At 37.1% G+C, this 19,663-nt stretch overlaps 1 protein-coding gene across 13 annotated transcripts in view; it reads right to left on the reverse strand.

Annotated features, from left to right (window-relative positions):
* Window positions 1-19,663, reverse strand: part of LOC117408919 (ankyrin-2-like) — a 162,206-nt gene that overhangs the window by 27,043 nt on the left and 115,500 nt on the right. For 3 of the 13 annotated variants that reach the window (XM_059002978.1, XM_059002968.1, XM_059002964.1), the window contains exons 24-37: window positions 15,745-15,886; window positions 14,047-14,149; window positions 13,214-13,317; window positions 11,436-11,471; window positions 8,839-9,063; window positions 6,670-6,768; window positions 5,350-5,504; window positions 4,770-4,981; window positions 4,392-4,596; window positions 3,762-3,858; window positions 2,377-2,605; window positions 1,325-1,450; window positions 1,018-1,140; window positions 70-102 (exon numbers count right to left, since the gene is read on the reverse strand). In XM_059002978.1, coding sequence (XP_058858961.1) covers window positions 70-102; window positions 1,018-1,140; window positions 1,325-1,450; window positions 2,377-2,605; window positions 3,762-3,858; window positions 4,392-4,596; window positions 4,770-4,981; window positions 5,350-5,504; window positions 6,670-6,768; window positions 8,839-9,063; window positions 11,436-11,471; window positions 13,214-13,317; window positions 14,047-14,149; window positions 15,745-15,886 — 1,889 coding nt within the window. Of the gene's footprint in view, window positions 1-69; window positions 103-1,017; window positions 1,141-1,324; window positions 1,451-2,376; window positions 2,606-3,761; window positions 3,859-4,391; window positions 4,597-4,769; window positions 4,982-5,349; window positions 5,505-6,669; window positions 6,769-8,838; window positions 9,064-11,435; window positions 11,472-13,213; window positions 13,318-14,046; window positions 14,150-15,744; window positions 15,887-17,487; window positions 17,533-19,663 lie in introns of all 13 variants that reach the window. The other 10 variants (XM_059003009.1, XM_059002993.1, XM_059002990.1 and 7 more) reach the window with 6 other exon arrangements.

Genomic DNA, 19,663 nt, shown 5'->3' on the forward strand with positions numbered 1-19,663 from the left:
ATTGTTCTAAATAATTATAATAAAGAGTATATGCTAGTCACATACTGGAAATGTTTGTGCTTGGATTACCTTTTCCTCTTGTTCCTGATCTGAATCAGATTCCTTTCAGGCCCAAGAAGCAGTGTAGAGGAAAGAGTAGGCAAAGCAGAGTTATCAGAGAGGGCTGCCACAGCATGAATAACAATTAATATATTAATATATTCTGTATTGCTTAGGCAGTTTTAGAAATGAAGATATCAGATATTAAATGCAAAAGGGAAATAGGTAGCATGCAGAGCAGATTGATCATGCAGATTGATCCTAGATCTGTGTAAACCGGAATTTGTATTGTTCTGTAAAAACATTATGAAAACAACAAAAGTGCAGTCATGAAACTTGGATTTTGATCTTGTCAGGTCTCAGAAGTTCAACAGAGTCAGTCCTTGTTTGTGCATGGATGGGGAATCTCTAGTTAATAGTAGGAACTACAGGGAGCAGTTTTAGGGGGGCAGTGCTGTAGTATATACCGTCCTTTACATGTTAAGCTATGGTCTACTCTGTGGACATTTAAAATCCCATGGCACTATTTTGAAGAAAAGGAGAAAAACATCTCGCTGAAACGTTTGTCATAGAATGCATTAAGTTTCTTACAGTATTTCAAAATGTTGCGCTATTGAGCGTTTAATAGTTATCCCTATCCTCTTAATGCTTTTGCAACAAGTGGAGTTGGATGTTTGCACAGCTCAATTGACGATTCCTTGTGAAATAGATGTACTGATATGATTGGCTGTAGGTGGGCACATGCTTCTGGAAAAAATATTGTATTCTGATTGGCTGAACAAACTATCAAAATCCAATATAGAGGTTAGTTTGGCTTGCCATAATCTTCACTTGTACAGCATGATAACCCTCTGGCTAATTCAGGAAGCCTTCAGTTTCTCTACCTCTATTTAACAACGAACCCACTAACTTCTTACAAATGAAAAGAACAAGAAGATCCAAGTGATTTAAAAGTATACTTTTTAGTGTATTTCTTACCTTTGAGTAAGCAGGCAATGTTATATTTAGGTTACAAATGGCATGGTGTGCTAAACCTCTGTAGGATCTGGGCTCCTTCATAAAGGACAATCGACCACAGGGCTCCTGAGTGCTGTCTCGAACCTTGAAAATCAATAAATGCATACTGTTAGTCATAGCAGACACAGGGAATAGATTGACAAGCCAGGCACACCACTTTAACCCAGCTTTTGAAAACAGAAATGTAGGCAGTTGTATTGTTTCACCAAATCTCAGAGCTTTCTGCAATGTTCAGTTAACGTGATACAAAAAAGCTATACTGCGTTACCTTTATGAAGAGAGCAAGTCTGTTTTCTTTGAAGGCATAGAAACTGAACAGATGATGTTGACCACTCTTTGTTAGTGGCACCAAGTTTCCAAAGCAGTCAGCATAGATTGGTTTTCCTTCCAAAACCTACATAAATACAATAAATGCAGTATGAATTAGAGCAGTGGTTCCCAACCTGTGGTCCGCTCAGCACTTGTGGTCCGTGAGTAAACGCCAGGTGGTCAGCAAACAACTCCCAAAATGTGGTTACGCCGTTCTTGCAAAAACCCATTTCTACACAATCACATGTTGTGTTATTACTAAGCAACACAACAAGCAGCTTTAACCACATGATATATAATAAGATCTGTTTGTAGTCTGCATGTTCCCCCTTTATCTGTTTTCTTTCATTACAGGTGGTTTATAAATTAATATGTATTATTGCTCCCTTTGATGTAATACCAAGCACCACCTTCAAATCCGCCATTAACTGAAACAGCTTTGTAATGTGAAACAAATACTAACTAAATAAATTACACATTATGAAGGCACATTTGTTGTGTTAAAATTATTATAAATAAAGCCAGCATTATTTTAAAACATAAATCCACATCGAGCATTCATGTAACTGCACATCTTTCTAATCTGTGCTCATTCTACTGCTTCCAATTATTTGGTTCTGTTTAGAAGATTATTAACCATGCTTACTAAGTCCGGCAAAAATGTCAACCACTTGGTCTGCTTCTAAAAAGGCTATTTTTTTCAGAAGTAAGATGTTTAATAAATGACCACTAGAGGTCTGCAGCTAATCTCTGTTATTGTGATAGACATTGTTTTTTCTTTTACTAACAGTTACATACTTCTAGTCGACTGTTCAAACTGTTAGGAGTCTTTCACAAGCAGCACCCTTGACTGAAATGGATATGAGCTGGTAAACAATGTAAATAATTATCGAAGAAGCACACAATAAGATAATAAACAGTTAAGGGAATTCTAAACATGTAGATGGTATCCTTCTAGAGTATTTAAAACAACATCGTGACAGTTCATGTAGATTTTTAGACGCTGCTCACCTCCACATCCCTGCTCCTTGCCACCTCAGTGAAATTCTCCTGCTGCTCCAGGGTCTTGTCCACTTTGTCATCGGTCATGCAAAAGCACCTCAATCGAGCTTCAATAGGGTCATGCGATTTGGCAAAAATGACAAATTTGGCCATATAGGGTACACAGATGATCTCTCTGTACATTTGTGTGGCAAAGTTGACCGACTCCTGGATCTGCCGACAGTCTATCAGCCAGAACCTTGGAAGAGAAATACAAAGTCATTTTTTTTTTTAATGATCATTGGGTGAGTTGTGACCATACAAGCACATACTGTAAAACTTCCAATAAATACAGGCTAAGTTAGTACACGTAATGCTTAAAGTTTTTTTTAATGCTGTTATTACATTTTAAAACCAGTTTTGAAGCATTTTTGAGTGTGTTGTGAACTCACAGTATAAACTTTTTTTTCCGATATTTACAGGGTTGCCATTTTCCGTATTGCATGTGGTTGTTTTGCAATGAAGATGCTTTGCTAGTTCATTTTCCATCGTTTGTCCATGCTTACCAATGTACAAGTTTGAGAGTGAACAATAAATAAAATATTTTTTGATAAAGCTGATACTTATTGCTTTTATTGTTAATTTTAAAACCATGTTTTGAAGTTTTTTTTTTATTGTGCTGTAAACCTACCATAGACACGCTTGTGTTCCAGTATTTACAGGGCTGTCTTTTTAGTGGATTTTCATTTTCCAATGTTTTGCATATCCTTGTGTACCAATGTAGTAAAAATAAATAAAAGAAATATATACTTTCGCTTTATACTTCAGGGTGTACAATACAATGGCATTGTGTTATAAAATAAAACTGTTACTTAATACCCACTGACACACAACCTTTTAACAACGTTGCTAGAATGTTGTGTCATTGTTATAAGGTTGTGTGTTAGCGGATTTTTCATGATTGCATCTGAAGTATTTGAAGTTGTTCGTGATCTTACATAATAAACGCCGGGTCTCAAACAGTCACTGGTCTCCAATAGGCGCCGAGGCTACTGGCAAATATTGTAAATAAACGCTGGGGCGTTTAAAATAATTTATACGGTATACAACATATGTAATGGCAAATCTCCCCAAGCACTTGACAAACTACAGAAAGCTATCAATAAACAAATTACTCATGTAAATCTACAGTCTGATTTTGAGTACATGCGATTCCATTGAATCTTTTGGACATGACACTGAGTGTGCAGATAATAAAGTTTCTGTTATTATCCTGTTTTTTGGGGAGATGGAATTGTTACTACCCTTAACTACTGAGCTACCAACCACCACGACATGTTCTTTATACTGTAGGTAATCTGCTACAGTACGTTAGATTTACTTTAATATCAGTTCCACTCAAATTTGTGTATTACCTTGCTGATACATTTGTGGTAAAGGAAACACATTCATTGACAAATGTTAACGGTGTAGTTCCTGTTATGTCTTCCCACTGGGCTGGAGTTATACCACCTAGGAAGTAAAAAAAAAACAACATGTTAGTTAATTTATTTTTTCAGTTCTGGCTAGTTCCAAGTTAATAGGAGTTACTATAGCTGTATTCATTTAATAGTAGTACTGAAAGGAAACTAGCTATATTGAGTATAGGAAACAGTTCTTAACTGGTGGTGCGGAATACAAAATAAAAAAGGCCACTGAGGGATGAAGAGTTGGTTATACCATTTGTTTGATCAATTGCTTATTTTGGCATTACCTCTTAAGAACTGTCATGTTTTCTGCTAATCCAACTCAACAACCAATACATATTTATCAAACAGTGACTTTTCTGCTAAATATTGAAGACTCTGTTTTGATTCAATTTAGCACTTGTGAAAGTCAGCTTGGTTAGATGTGATTTTTTTTTCTCACCAGCTGGACATCGATTTAGGAGAATTAACTTTGCTTTGGAACATCTAAGCGCACAATGCAACACAAACAAACAACAAAAAAATGACAGAATAGCTAAATAAGATTGGTTTTTGTCATGTTTAAAGGTGTGCACACACCTGTAATACTGCACAGTAATCGGAGGGTTGGGGTATCGCCTCCATATCCATTCATCATTCCATCAGTGGTGGATTTGGGAATAGGAATTGTCATAGTTATGGGTTTATGGAATTTCCTTCTCCTGGGCTCTAGGGTGACAATAGGACTGAACATCGCCTTGTTGCCGAGAATCTTCCGTACCAGATCAGTGTCTGTTGGATGGGCCTACACAATAAAGCAATGAAAACAATTAGCTGCAAAAATCATACAACACTATGAGAAAATGTGTCAACCATACACTTCCCTCCCTTATCGTCTTCCTAGGCATAGCATTAACTGGTCAAGGGACTTTTAATTGCTCTGGCCTTGGTAAATATACCATAAACCACAGAGCTTACCTGAAGGCCAACTCTGATCCTCTTGGTCAGGGCCCCCTCGGGGAACACTGCCTGGACCTGTGGCACCACAGTGCTGCTCAGGACTCCTCCATCTGGTCCAATCAGGTTGCTGTCTTGTTTAATTCGAGACACTACAGCAAAGTACTGTGGGAAGTCCCTGGTGATGATGCGGCATATACGCTTCTTCTCCAGTTCTTCTGGACTGTCTAGCTCTGGAAGATGCAAAAAAAACCAAACAAAAAAAAACCAAAACATTTGGTCAATAACAAATACAGTTGTACTGAGACTGTATTACAATAACATTAAAACTATAGGCTTTTATTATTTTACAATGGCTTATCATTGCCTACAATTAATTGTTCAATGACAACCATTCACATATTTGTGTTTGGGTATTTTTTATTTACACATTTCCATATGATTTATCCTAAAAGACCCTATTAACAAAACTTTTCTTTTTTTTAAAGTCTGTTTTGATAAAACAAATACGTTTTATGCACATGAAACTGTATAGATTGCTGTTGGCTTCTCAACAACAATCAAGATAAGTTTCACAGAATTCAAGGAAAGCCCAAGATACCTTCGTCCATGCCATTGAGGATCTCGTTCAGTTCCTCCTCAGTGAATTCACAGTGGTGTTCCTTCCAGCTCTCTCCAGTCTCACTGCGCAGCACCACCAGCTCCCTCTCCTTCCCTCGTAGAGCCGCGAAGTGGGGGATCTCCACTATCACCGGCCTGGGGCAATGACAAACTCACAATAAGAAACAATGACACAGAGAATGAAGGTTCATTTACTTCACAAAGGGTGGTAAGACCTGGAACAAAATAACCTAAAGACTTGACAGTATATAATAGTTTATTGAGGATTTATTTGAAAACTTAACGGAACAGTTATTCTATAAATGCAACACACTTTTTTTTATTATTATTTGTTTATTTAGCAGACTTTATCCAAGGCGACTTAGAGACTAGGGTGTGTGAACTATGCATCAGCTGCAGTCACTTACAACAACATCTCACCCGAAAGACAGAGCACTAGGAGGTTAAGTGACTTGCTCAGGGTCACACAGTGAGTCAGTGAGTGAGCCGGGATTTGAACCGGGGACTTCCTGGTTACAAGCCCTTTTCTTTAACCACTGGATCACACAACCCTTCATTTTTGTAAATGTTCTTTTAATTATTTTCTGTATAACGTGGTCCTCAGTTGCAAATGAGATTCTTGTCAACATATTATTGATGGGTGTGACTGAGGCACAAGCAGATCACATAATTAATTTGAGGCAAAGAGGGTTGGAACATAGAAAATCCTATTTGTACTAACCATTATACCACACTGTTCCTAGGTATTCCCTATTCCAAAATATTTAAGAATTCAGCAATGACCCAATGCACAGCAATTGAGTGTGTGGAGTTACCAACACTTGGACATTAAGGTCATTATTCACAGGGTGAAATATCAGCTACCCTATGGGCTGCATGTGTGGATGATACAGACCATAGCTGATACCAAATGGATTGTTTTAGACAATATTAGGCTATGTGACTATACTGCAGAACCTTACAGGTTTGCAAGGTCATACATTTGTTCCAGGCTCTACAACACCGCACCATGCTGAAGACTATGCAAATTAATGTCTATGGGAGCGTCATGCTAAAACTAAAAAAAAAGGGGGTAACAAATTCATAAATAACTTGTGAACAACACACATTGCACTAAACACAAAAAGCATACCACAAACAGCTATTCTTGCAAGTTCCCCCCCCCCAAAAAAAAAAAAAGTAAAAAAGACATAAAAAAAATATGAGGAATAAAAGTGGGACACAGAAACAAAAATGTCACAGGGGGTGAGGAGAATAGGAGGCCAGCGTCCATGGATTATGTTCTGTATGTCTCTCCTACCCAAGGAATTTTGTTCCACATGGCCCAAGCTGGAGAATTCGGCTAACCAAGCTTTCTCCCTCATTAAGAGGGGGAGGGGCAGTAGGAAGATGCAGTTTGCTGAATGAGTCCAAAGCAGCAGTAAAAAAAGAGAGCATAAATAACAGATTGTCCATTGGTTTTGTTATCAACAAACGTTTCTTACAAACAAAACAGCAATGACCAGCTGCATAAATTATACGGGCTGTCATGTGGATCCAAGTGACAATGAGTGTTCAGCAAAAGACAGGGAAAAAATAACCTCTATTAACCATTGTTTTACATTAGCCTGTTTTGGTATAAGAAATACATGTAGAATCCCACAGGTGCATCAAGTTATTTGAACACCTACCCATGAAACATCATTTGGCAAACGCATAACAGACAAATGCATAACAGCTTCATACCTGCAATAATAGTGAGTGTAATTTTTTTTATCCAACTTCTTCTCTTAAAATATGTGAAAACATCATATAGACAGCATCTGTAACCATTAACTCTCAACTATACTGGACTATATGGCACCCAGTTGTACCAGTACTTGCATCAGCTTGTACTTGCACTGAACTGCTCCATACCTTGCCGTAGTCTACTACTGCTCTTAATTATGACTTCTTCCTGTATCTTGTATTTGATTTTACTCTTACAGGTATCCGTATTCACATTTTTTGTAATTGTCCTTATTTGAAATCGTTCTCATCGATTTATTGTACTTACTACGTGCTCTTACTGTTAACTATACCCTAACTGCTCTTAGTCGAACTCGCTCTCAAATGTAATTATTTACTGTATTTTTTAGTTTGTTCTTATTTGAATGTGGTCTTATTTGCTACTGATTTTACTGTACTTTATAACTGCTCTTATCTGTAATATGATACTCTGTAATGTGATATTTTGTAATGTGATACTTAAGTTTATACTGTGATATTTTGTACAATTGTAAGTCACCCTGCTAATTAATTAATTAATTAATTAATTATAATACTACTAATAATAATACTACTACTACTACTACTACTACTAATAATAATAATACTACTACTACTACTACGAATAATAATAATAATAATAATAATAATAATAATAATAATAATAATAATAAAGACCACTTGTGTAAACAGATCACTCTGATGAATTTGTGTGTACAGTCAGTTACACTTGTTAATTTCACTTTATACAGTTTGCATAAAAATCACCTGTTTAAAAAAAATACCTATTTTAGATGAGAAGTCATTATAATGCACTACTATGATTTCAAATAATTGCATATTATGTACTAATTGATGGTTTGTAAGAACTATAAATGTGCACTAAGATTTACATCAGATACATTATTAATAATGAAATACCTGTATCCTAATTTAAATTTTTCTAAGCACATGTTAGGAGGTATACTCCAATTATCTACCTGGAAATTGAAGGATTTATTCCACTTCATATAGAAGTAAAATGGAAACATATATCAAAGAATGGCTAATTAAATGCATTGTAAATGTACAATGATCTGATGTGCAAGAGTTGTTATTTTATGTCTGACATTGGAAACGTACTGTTGGTATACCTGGTATTCATGAAAACCCAAACCCCACTAGATCTTGTGTAAATATACACATGTCTATGTTATCTGCCCTGATGGATGTGTGTTTATGGAGTAACTCATTTAGTCTTTACTCATTTCTGAGCTATTTACTGTAACACTGAAAACATAAACTTAACAGAATCTATTCTTGGGTTTTATAATCTACACGTCATCAAAATTACCCATTGAATTTACAGATACATAAACCGATCTCCAGAGAATTCAAACTGAAACTATACATTCCGTGGTAGTCATGAATATTGAAAGTTGTATCACCTATAATATAATTGAAAAGCACATAAAAGCACCAGGATTTAGGAATGATATTAGGATCTGGGCAAAGAGAATATCTAAGACTCTACTGTTGTTATACCAAGACAGTGTCTGACAGATGTGAAGGTCAAATGAAGATCTACCTAACCACATTTCAAACTATTTTGCTGTATATTGAAACAGTAAAACGTTTTACAGTTCGACCATATTTTGATGTTTGGTTGATTAAACATCCATGACCAGGACTGTAAATCTAAAAATAATTTCTATATTCCATAGTAGTGTTGGCTGATTCTTACCCGAGGAACTGAGCTCCAGATGGTCCCACCTCGATCAACCTACTGGTCAGGCCCTCTCCCTCCACCATAGGGGGCATGGTGGCTAGTCGGTGTCGCTTCACCAGCCGGCATGTGACCCGCGTCGGGGCAGTGCACTTCCGAGGGGGGATGATAATACGTAGCCCATTATGACGGCAACCTCGCATGGCTCCACCACGGGCATCCACCATGAAACTAACCAGGAAGCTGCGAATACATAGACAGTGTTTATTCATATATTCACTATGACCATCAACAGTAGTTATCCTGACTTTTGTTACCCAATAAATATGCAACTTTTTTTATAGATAGCGTTGCTCATGCTTTGCAGAAAGTGTACAGTTTCTAAAATTCTACAGGGAAGGTAATTTGAGTTAAATCAGCAGAAGCGAAGCGGCTTTACGTTTGGTTGCAGAAGTTAGTAGGAACAACTGAAAGTTTTACCTCAAGCAAAATAGTTTCCTTTCTATTTAGGCCCTATTACCAAGTTAGGCTCCAGAAAGGACTTGAGGTTCAACAAAGCTGAATATTCTAAGCAATTTGCTACAGCCAGATCAGCCAATAGACAGCACAAGGAATAGTCACTAGTTCCAGAGTTGCTTGACAGTGGTAGTAGATCATAACATGCAGCTGGAAGAATAGTTTCTGAAATCGTTCTGAAACTGCGAGGTCTACATTTTATTTTTTGCTGTGTGTGAAAACTGAAAATATTTTTTTTAAGTATTTAAACATATATCTTAGTAACATATGTACCTTGTTTCTTCACAACAAAAATGTACAGTAGATCATCAAGACCTCCATCCACTATACATGTAAACATGTAAATGTATCGGACGGATAGGTTACTCCACCTATCCCCATATTCTTTTACACTCAATAAGTTGTGTACAGATATAAGGTGCTTCTAGGTATTGAATGCATTGCCGGGGGGTGATAATAACTTGCATAAAGACAGGCAGAGCTAGGGCTCCTTGTTTGTTTGACTGTAACACTTCTGTTACATTGATCCACCACTGCAGGTTGCTGTGAGAAGTGCTCTTAACCCTATATTGCATGAATTACATTAATGTCATTGGACTATGAGGTCATAATACAGCTTCTGGGGTTAGGGTATGTGTACTGCCATGCAATAAAGGGTTAACTTAGTTCTATATTTAAACCAAATACAGTACTCAGGTATGATCTCAAAACTTCAATTTTACATCCAGTGACAGAATTTCTTTATAGACCCTCATGCAAAACACATGTTAAAAGCAGGTGGTGGCCACTTGGTAAGCACATCATGCAGCAAGGTAAGAAGATGAACCCTAGAAGGGCCAAGCCCTGCTGATTTTTAACTGGACAGGAAAATGCAAGTTTACATGCAGATTTTATATTGAAGCTAACTATATATGGCTTATATTTTACCTATAAACACAGTACATTTTCATCAAGTACCACATATGGGACACAGAAACACAGGACACACCACTCAGTACTGGACTTGACTGTGTCAGTTTAAATTACACCATGATCTCATAGGGGTCAACACCAATATAAAATGCCAGTGATATACAGTATGAACTGACAACAATAACTTACAGGCAAGCGCAGGCAAGTCAAATTCTTTAATGCACCTAGCATTATTGCTCGATAAAGCCTATTGCATCACAGCTGTTGAGACTGCTGACCGAGAATTATAAGTACAAATACAATAAAATAAAAAGGTTTCTAGGCCTATTTGTCGAATTGTTTCAAATGATAAAGTGAAAAGGACAACCCTTACTAGTGCTATTCTGAAGATACGGTCTTTTAAGTTTTCAACAGCGGATTGTATTGAGGAATAGTGGTATAATCACCACACTTAAGTCATTCTCAACCAGCATCTGCCAGAGGGCAGTGTGGCATGTAAACACATTAAAGAATATGTCTGTGTACACAGCCAGTTTAACTACTTGACCTATTTTGGGATACCACAGCGTTTTCTGTGGTGCCCAAAGGAGGAAGGTGGAACACACAGCATTCCATAGTTAGTAATGGTTTGCAAGACAGATTTATAGTAACTTTTTCACAAAATGCTTCAGGGCTGTCGCACCCGTATCATTAATTGTAATTTAAAGGAGTTCTAACCCAATCTTAAATCTATTTTCTAACTTCCTAATATAAGCATTAGTGACACTGCCATGGGTCTCCAATTTATTATACTAAAGATAATCAATTTAATGGGTGACATGTAATTGAAATTACAGCACAGCAGATTGTTGGTGTAGAAATTGGATAATAATGGGATTGTGATTATAAACTCGCAGAAAAAATAATATGCAGGAATAAGTTGTTCCTGTTAATGGAAGACATTCTGCTATCAAGCAAACAGAATGGCATCATGTGTATGCTGTGCGGCTACTGTGGTAATTGAATCACCTAGTGATGGAGTTTTAGTACTGTAAATCATGTCAACACAATTGGCCAAATTATCTCAGCATTAATTCATTTTACTCAAAAGCACTGAAGCATCCCGAGTCGCAGAGTGATAGTGAGATTACAAAAGGGCAAAAAAACAGTATAAGACATTAAAGAAAGCCCATGGTGCAGAGATTCACCTGCTGTTGTCATGGTCAAGGCATGGAGAGGAGCGGCTGAAAACAGAACAGAGACTTTAGCACAAGAGGAAGCGAGGAGAGTGAAAAAAATAGGAAACTGAAAAAGAGAGGCTGAAATATGTGACTGGAGGAAAAGTTGTAAAAACTAAAAAAAAAAGACATGGTTTATAGGTGATATGAATTATAAGTGATTTATAACTAAATAAATAAAAAGAAAATGTATATATAAATACATAAACAAGAAATAATAACCTACAGTACCCACTTATCTACTGCTTTTGATGTTAGTTCAGAAAGTACAATAACAACATGGTGTAAATTCAGAAGGTTCTTGGTTTAAATTCAGAAGGTTCTTGGTTTAAATGACACAAATTGTTTTTGTAGCAGTTTATAAGGGGAGGAGGGTTGGTTTTCAGGGTTGGTTTGTGCACTAGGGTGTATTGTTAGTAATCAGGAGTTCAAAGTAATGATTTAGGCCCATTTCATCAATGGGGACTGGCTTGTTTTTCTAAGAAACACCTGCTGAATGCAGACAGGTTCAAAAGAGTAAATTACCGTGTTTTACTTTTAGCAATCATTACTACAAATATTATATGTACAAGGACACAAAGATAATTTGAATAGATGTTTAAAGATATTATTTCAAGAATAAAAGGCACATCATACCTTATATATGATGAATTAACTTCAACCATAATAATTACATTATAATAACCATAACCAACAGTACGATCTTAAATCACATCTGTGTCAATAACTTATGCTACCATGAGCCTGAATTACCAAGATCTTTACGCCCAAATGCAATTTACACCATTACTTGGGAAAGAAAAATCAAATGATCAATGTTTACAACATTAATAACAAAGACTTTAGACATACAATACCCTAACTAAATCTTCTAAGTTGTTTCGACTATTTATTAAATTTGTTTGCATTTGGTTTAAAGACTAATCAGGCCACATGTACCTAAGTACTATGGTAAAGTCCAAGATGGTTTACAGTTGGTAATTTGTGATTTAACCCCTGTTTGTACAAGCTTAACACCCAGTGAAGTGAAGGTCATGCCTTATATTACTCAGCCCTTTGAGCTTGGCCTACAGATATGGTATACCAAATTATTTTCTAATTCAGCCATTCGAAAAGTTAAGGGACCAGCACAAATAACAGCATTGTGGTGTGTCATCAAAGCCTGTCCCCCTTTGTTAGGTAAACATTTTAAAAGTAATGCAAAATGTCAAATTATATTTTTAAAAGTTTGTGCAAATATCAACCCCTGATTCAGAAAGCATAATGAATAATGAGTGCACTATAACATGGAAAGTAAAACAAAGGTCTGTGTCAAAACTGATGTGGGCTATTCTACAAGGAATAATAATTACCACACAATGAAACTTTTTGTGGTCCACGTTATACCCAGAACAAAGTGAAGAAAAAAAGAGGTTAGACCTTATATAAAAGGTCATCAACATAAATATTCACGAAAAGCATTATGACAAAAGGCTGTAACATTGAGAAATAAGTTTATTACACACAGAAAAAAAAGGTTTTGTAATGCTTTACAATATAGTCCAAAATTAAGTTGCCTTAAGTAATTTAATGTTGTAAACTGTAAGCTGTTTGAGAACTCCATATTAAAACACTGTAAGCTGTTTGAGAACTCCATAATAAAACACTGTAAGCTGTAAGTCTTTTAAATGAGTACAGTACACTGTAGTTCACTAGGTTTTCCCCACCACACCCCCCCTGTTGCTTATGCTCTGCTTTTAGTTACCTACCCTGAATGAATTGGGCTGGAAGAAACAGCCACATTGTCCAAGTTCTCGGTACACCAGCTCAGACGGTATGAGTCCTTTTCAGGATCCCTGGCCAGAGCAGACACCTAGTGGGTAATAAAGGTGTGCTTGTTAGGATTGGACTGAAATACCCCTATTTGAAAAAGTTAGAAGAAATTAGCCCAGTAACTTAGCTAAAAGCTGCATTCATTTATGATTCTATGAATTTACAGGATAACACTTTAAGTGCAAGTTCTTAAACACAAGCGTGACTTTTATATTGTGATGTAATATACCGTACAGTATATATCTGTGTATAAGGGGGTTGGATAATAGAAATAACAGTTTGAATTGTTACTATAATCATTTGTAATTGATTTTCATACATAGCTTAAAACTTATTTTAAAACATGTAAATAAGAAACACAACCACCCTTTAAACATTTCTAAGATTCATAACCTTGGATATCTAATGTTTTGCAGTAATTATCTTAACATTCAAAATATTCAATTTTTATCTAAAATGTTCCTGTTAAGAAACACAAAAACAACTCACAGAATATGTTAACATTCCTTTACATCTATTTAAAAAAAAGAAAACAACACCTCCTATCAATTTGAAAGACACGTTTTTTTTTCAGTGAATGCCTTTTGAATCTGAAGAACTGAAGGAGCAGCTTGTTTAACTTGCTGGCTCACCACAGGACTCTTAGAAGCAGTTTAGTGCATACTAAGTAATAAAGTACTGGCTTCATAACCATGCTGGAAAGGACTGTCAGATTTTACGTAAGGTTAACACACTGCGAAGCAGCTGAAGTAGAGGAGGATTGACATACCTGGTGGTTGGTGGCAGCGATCATGTCCTCGATCATGGCACTGTCCCTCAGGTAAGAGCCCTGACTCAGCGTGTGGGACCTGTCTGAACTGAAGGACCGCAGGCTGTTGGGTTGGCAGGTTGCCATGGAAATGCAGTGGTGAGATGATGGGGTGGTGGGTGTGGGAAAGTGGAAAAAGCTTGCTATTAGCATAGTATGTAATTTCCAGGGGGGTGAGCACTTGAATAAAAGAAACTTGAAGGGCTTGGCTGTCCCTGCCACTGCTGACGGCACAGCAAGAAACAAGGCAAACTATCTACTTTGAAAATATACCCTACTATGCATATTGAAGAATTTGAACAGCACCACACAATTCTGCAACACTCTCTGTTGCTGCTATATTTTTTATATTTAATATATTGAAGTTTAGATGTATTCCAAAATGTACATCACTGTACTGTATTTTGCTTAAATCTATCAGCAGTTTACAGTACTAGCCTAAATACTGAGGGGTTCCCAGATTACCCATCGTGTTTCATTCTGACCCCTGGAAGGTACATTGAGGCAAGCTCTGGACAGCCACGTGCTTTCTGCATGTGTCCTACTATTGTACAGCATATCGATGGTGTCTAAAAGGAACTATAGACACAAAGTGCACCTCACAATCTAGGAAGAGAGCTAAGGAAAGCTGGGGAGTATAGCGATGGAAATGCATTTACAGTTTCAAATCCCAGGTACTAAATGTAGGGGTGTCCAAGTGTTTGCACTACAATATAGCACTGTGGTAGCAAATGTGAATTTGGTGCGAATGAAACATGACATTGCCCTGGATCGCATGCACTTGGAACTCTAACCAATGCAATCTGATTACATTTATCTTCTGGTTTTGACTTCACTCAAGGTTATAACATGGTCTAATTCATATAATAACAGAATTAGGAATTTTAGAATGAAAAGTCATTGGCACCAAAAAAAAGGCCAGGTTTTCTCTCGTTGATCTACTGGTATTACTTGTGTTAACCTTTATTAAGTTCTGGGGCTGGAGTGCATTGACAAGGCAGTGAAGACAGTGGAGTGTGTCAAGTATTGTTGCTGCCTTCTGTACATCATACCATACCATGTCATATCATGACAGGTATTACTGTACCAATGGCTCTGATATGATTCATATACCAATAATGGAGAAAGATAGCATTATGCTACCTACTCTTCCATGTATGGATACAACTGAGAAAACCTCTACCTCAAATCTTTATTTTACTCATACCCAGCAACCACAGTAGCAAGTAGATGAAAAATCAGAATGGAATTTGTGCAATAGACTATAATATAGTCTACCTACCTGTGCATGTGACTATGGAAGCATAATGAAAATGAAATGGGAAGAAAATGGTAAAATAAAGAGGACTGTAGAAACACATACATATACATTTGACATTTTTGCATTCAATTTGCTAATCTGATTTTGAATATTCATAAAAAACAAAGCTCTAAAACAGAGCTAAAGGCAATTTATTTACGTCAAAATATAGACAATCTACTTCCAAAACACCAGCACATTTCATGTTTTTATTGTCTCATAACAAGATCATAACAGACTTGGACAAATGCCATTCGTAGTAACAGATTATATAATATTGCTATAACATGCTCCTGGTATAGGCTGGATTACATGAAAAGAAGAGGGAGACATTTTAAGGATGAAATGTCAATAAATACCTTTCAGATCGGCCTCCTTCTAAGCTGAACCTTAAGTAATTCATACCATCCAGGTACTGGCCGGGTAGAGAGTCATCTCCAAGCTCCTTGAGATCCTCTGCTCTCAGATACTCTCCTCCATCCCCAGTCATTGTATCATCACCTTTGGAGAGGGAATAATGCAGTGGATGGCTTATATAGAACACCTGCAGCCTTGCAAGTGCAAACAAAACCCGAAATTTACATCACCATTGCAGCAATCAGTGGGTGCCAGATAAAAAACACACACAAAACTGTTTTTCTTATTGATTGAGGGCTTTCCTCATCAGTGGCATACAATTGTATACTCAAAATTTATAGATTGTAGTCCCAATGTATAAAATACAAAGCATGCTCTGCTTCTAGTACTGTTGTCATAGAAGACTTTGACTGCTGCCATTGACTACTGCTCTTAAAACACGTCTTATCTTTGTAGGCCACTGACTACTAGCAAACTGCAGTATTAGTGAGCCAACCTTATGAGATATTTTGGTAAAAGATAAAATAATATTTCTCCACACATACACTGCTGTGCAAAAGTCTTAGACATGTTGCATTTTTCTATTCTGATGCATTATGAGCATCAACAATTTACTCAAGGCCTCCAGTAGTGTTTTCTACTATTATAACAACCTTGACTTGCATAAAGAAGGAAAAAACATTGATTGAAATAGCTCACATCACTCGATTTTCAAGGTGTGGTATCCGAAGCATAATCAACAAGTACAGAGAAGGCACATGTGTCGTTGTCCATCCATCAACAGTCCAAAGCACCTTTGACCATTGTTCCATAGTCCAATTTCCATGTTCTTGTGCATATTTTAGCCTTTTAGTCTTGTTCCCCTTCTTATTGCAACACATCCGTTAAGTCCTGATTTCAAGACTGACCTTCGTACTGTTGATTTGATGGACAACGACACCTGTGTCAATTCAACACTTGTCTTCTTTCTATTCCTTAAGGATATTATCTTCAAGTATTGCTCATCCTTGTTAGACAGCTTTTGGGGTCTTCAGGTCCTGGGTTTAGCAATTACAGATGATGTTTCTCTGCTTCGGATACCACACCTTGAAAATCGAGTGATGTGAGCTATTTCAATCAATGTTTTTCCTTCTTTATGCAAGTCAAGGTTGTTATAATAGTAGAAAACAATTTTGCACAGCAGTGTATCTGTGACTTTGATGCACATTACACAAATGCATGCTTGGTCTCTAGGGATATGTGGGTTACACTGTGGACTGGGATACTAGCTGGGCTTTAGTTAAGCCACCTGGGAGTCAAAAGTGCATATACAATACACAAGGCTGACTATGCACTCCCTATAAACTATGTGACATTGGGACAGCACTACTGTATGTACACTTATATTTGAAATCATTATCTGACAGAACATTCAGGAGGAATACAAGCAAAGGACACCAAACACTACTGCAGATAGCTATTGCAAATGCAACTTCCGTTTTTTAGATCCTCTCATAAGTTGTTATCTGCAATACATGGCTGTGTAAATCTTTACTTTGACATGAATGCACACTATTCTGAGGACATGCAAAGTTAGAGGCGCAGTACCAGTGTGAAGCTCAAATTAACTCTCAACTACTCTACTTCCTAATGCCAATCAGTAACTCCAAAACAATATTTGCTATTAAGCTCTAGAGCACGGAGGTAAAATCTCAGCGAAAAGCAGGATGCTCTATAATACTGGGAAAAGGGAAATTAAAACATACTGTAAATTGACACTGGAGTTCTGTTGTCAATATAATATTGGCTTCCTGAAACAATAAAGGTTAAAAACAAAATAGGCAACCAGTAAGTTAATACAAAGATCATTTGGCAGTTGTGGTTTACATGCTGGAGAAAAAAGAACACCAAGCAACACAGCAAAACTGTTCTTTTAGTGTTTTTAGTGGTTTTAGTGATTGGACCATTACTGTAAAGATATTGAATATTCATGAAAGACAAAGTTCAGTTTAGTGATTGTGGATATTGCCATAATCATACATACTAAAAACGAATGGCACAACCACCTGTTTTATTTATTTTCATTGCAAGTGTAAGTACAGTAGTTTGTCTCAGGAAACCTGACAGTATTCTTTTTTATAACCAAGATAAATGTAATATCAATACAGAACATCCCAAGATTTCAAATCACACAGGAAGTAGAATGAGGGAAAGCCAAACACACAAGAAAATGCTGCCTGATATCACGACTGCCACAGTCACAAATGTACCTGCTGGCTCTCATAACACAAATACACATGTACCTGCTGTTTCTCATAATACAAATAACACAGTTCTCACAAGGTCCTGGACCTCTCTCACTTGGAAGCAGATTTCATTTTCACCTTTATTTTTTCTCCTGGTGTGCAGGGAAATAGCATTATCGCATTTCTATAAGTAAACAACAGCTCTGACTATGACTTCCAAACACAAGTTGCCTTTCACTCAACTATTAGCAGGTCTCTTGCAAGCTGGCCCTAGAAACCAGTATTGCTGAATCTAAAATAGAGTATGCGGGGAGCCGAGGGGCTTAAACAGACCTGGCTCAGGAAATACATGGCATATTGCTTAAATAAATTTTTAAGCAATATGTTTCTTCTCATTATTAACCTCCGTATTGACAAGTTCTCAATTATATTTCAATCAGGTGCATTTGGTGACCAGCCATTCATTCGTTAACCTGTACAAGGTACCCTATTATCCACATTAATCAAATCACCATAAAGGTATTTTCCTGATTACAACACTAAGAGAATGTTAATAGCTTGCTCAACAAATTATCTTTAAACTTCTACACAGATCTTCAAATTAAATCCAGTATTGTATTAGGTTCTTAAAATATTTGCCCCTTGTGAATGCTGAATAACTTCCATTTTAGTGTATGTGTTAAGGTAAAAGCCAGAGGGCCTCATTCACTTAACAGCAGTAACGTGTTTTGCACACAGTAAGCCCCTTTACTGCGTGCTTTGTACATCTGCTGTATTCACCAACTAGTGGCAGGCAACCTAGAGCGTGGGAAAAGTGTGTGGAAAAGTACCGCGTTCGAGTCATTTAAATATAATGTGGAAATGTATGCAAATTACATCAACAAATACTGCAAGGGAGGTATTTGACATGCAAACCATATTCACTTAAGGGTGTTAACTTTACTAGGTGTCTCAGCTTGTGTTAAAAGTATAGCTTATTGAAACCAGGTGGTGTAATTACTAAATCACAACATAAATAGGGCAGACCACTGGTAGTGCAATGTGTGCGAAACATGGAGGCGGTACTGTGTCACAGAACCAGGAGAAGAGCGCAAATGAGAGCAGAAGCGCTGCACAGAGAGCAAGAAGGGTCAGAGAGTGAGTATTTTGGACCGGGCAGACATTACTAGGGCTGTGTGAGGAGGAGGTAATGACTAGATACAGATTGAGTACAGAGATCATACTAGCCTTATATGAGGAGATCAAATCTGATCTAGAGCCACTTACAGATAGGAGTCCTGCAGTGTCAGGTCTAGTGAAATCTGATCTAGAGCCACTTACAGATAGGAGTCATGCAGTGCCAGGTCTACTGAAATTGCTGTGCAAACTACATTATTTAGCATCTGGGTCATTTCAGACAACTGTGTCAGCAATTGGTGGGATATTGCAACCTACATTTTCCTGGTGTTTACAGCAGGTACTGAATGCACTATTGAAACGCACCGGGGAGTATATCTATTATCCCAGAGACAGATGCTCTCCATGATATAAAAGTGGCCTTTAACGAAGTGTCTGGCTTTCCAAATGTATTGGGGGTTATTGATTGCACCCAAGTAGCACTGTCACCACCTCAGGATATAGAACATATCTTTCGTAATGGGAAGCATTACAACTCCATTAATGTACAAATGGTGCGAAACTGAGGATTCTTGATGTG

Source organism: Acipenser ruthenus, chromosome 2 (assembly GCF_902713425.1).
Source record: "Acipenser ruthenus chromosome 2, fAciRut3.2 maternal haplotype, whole genome shotgun sequence".
NCBI lineage: Eukaryota > Metazoa > Chordata > Actinopteri > Acipenseriformes > Acipenseridae > Acipenser > Acipenser ruthenus.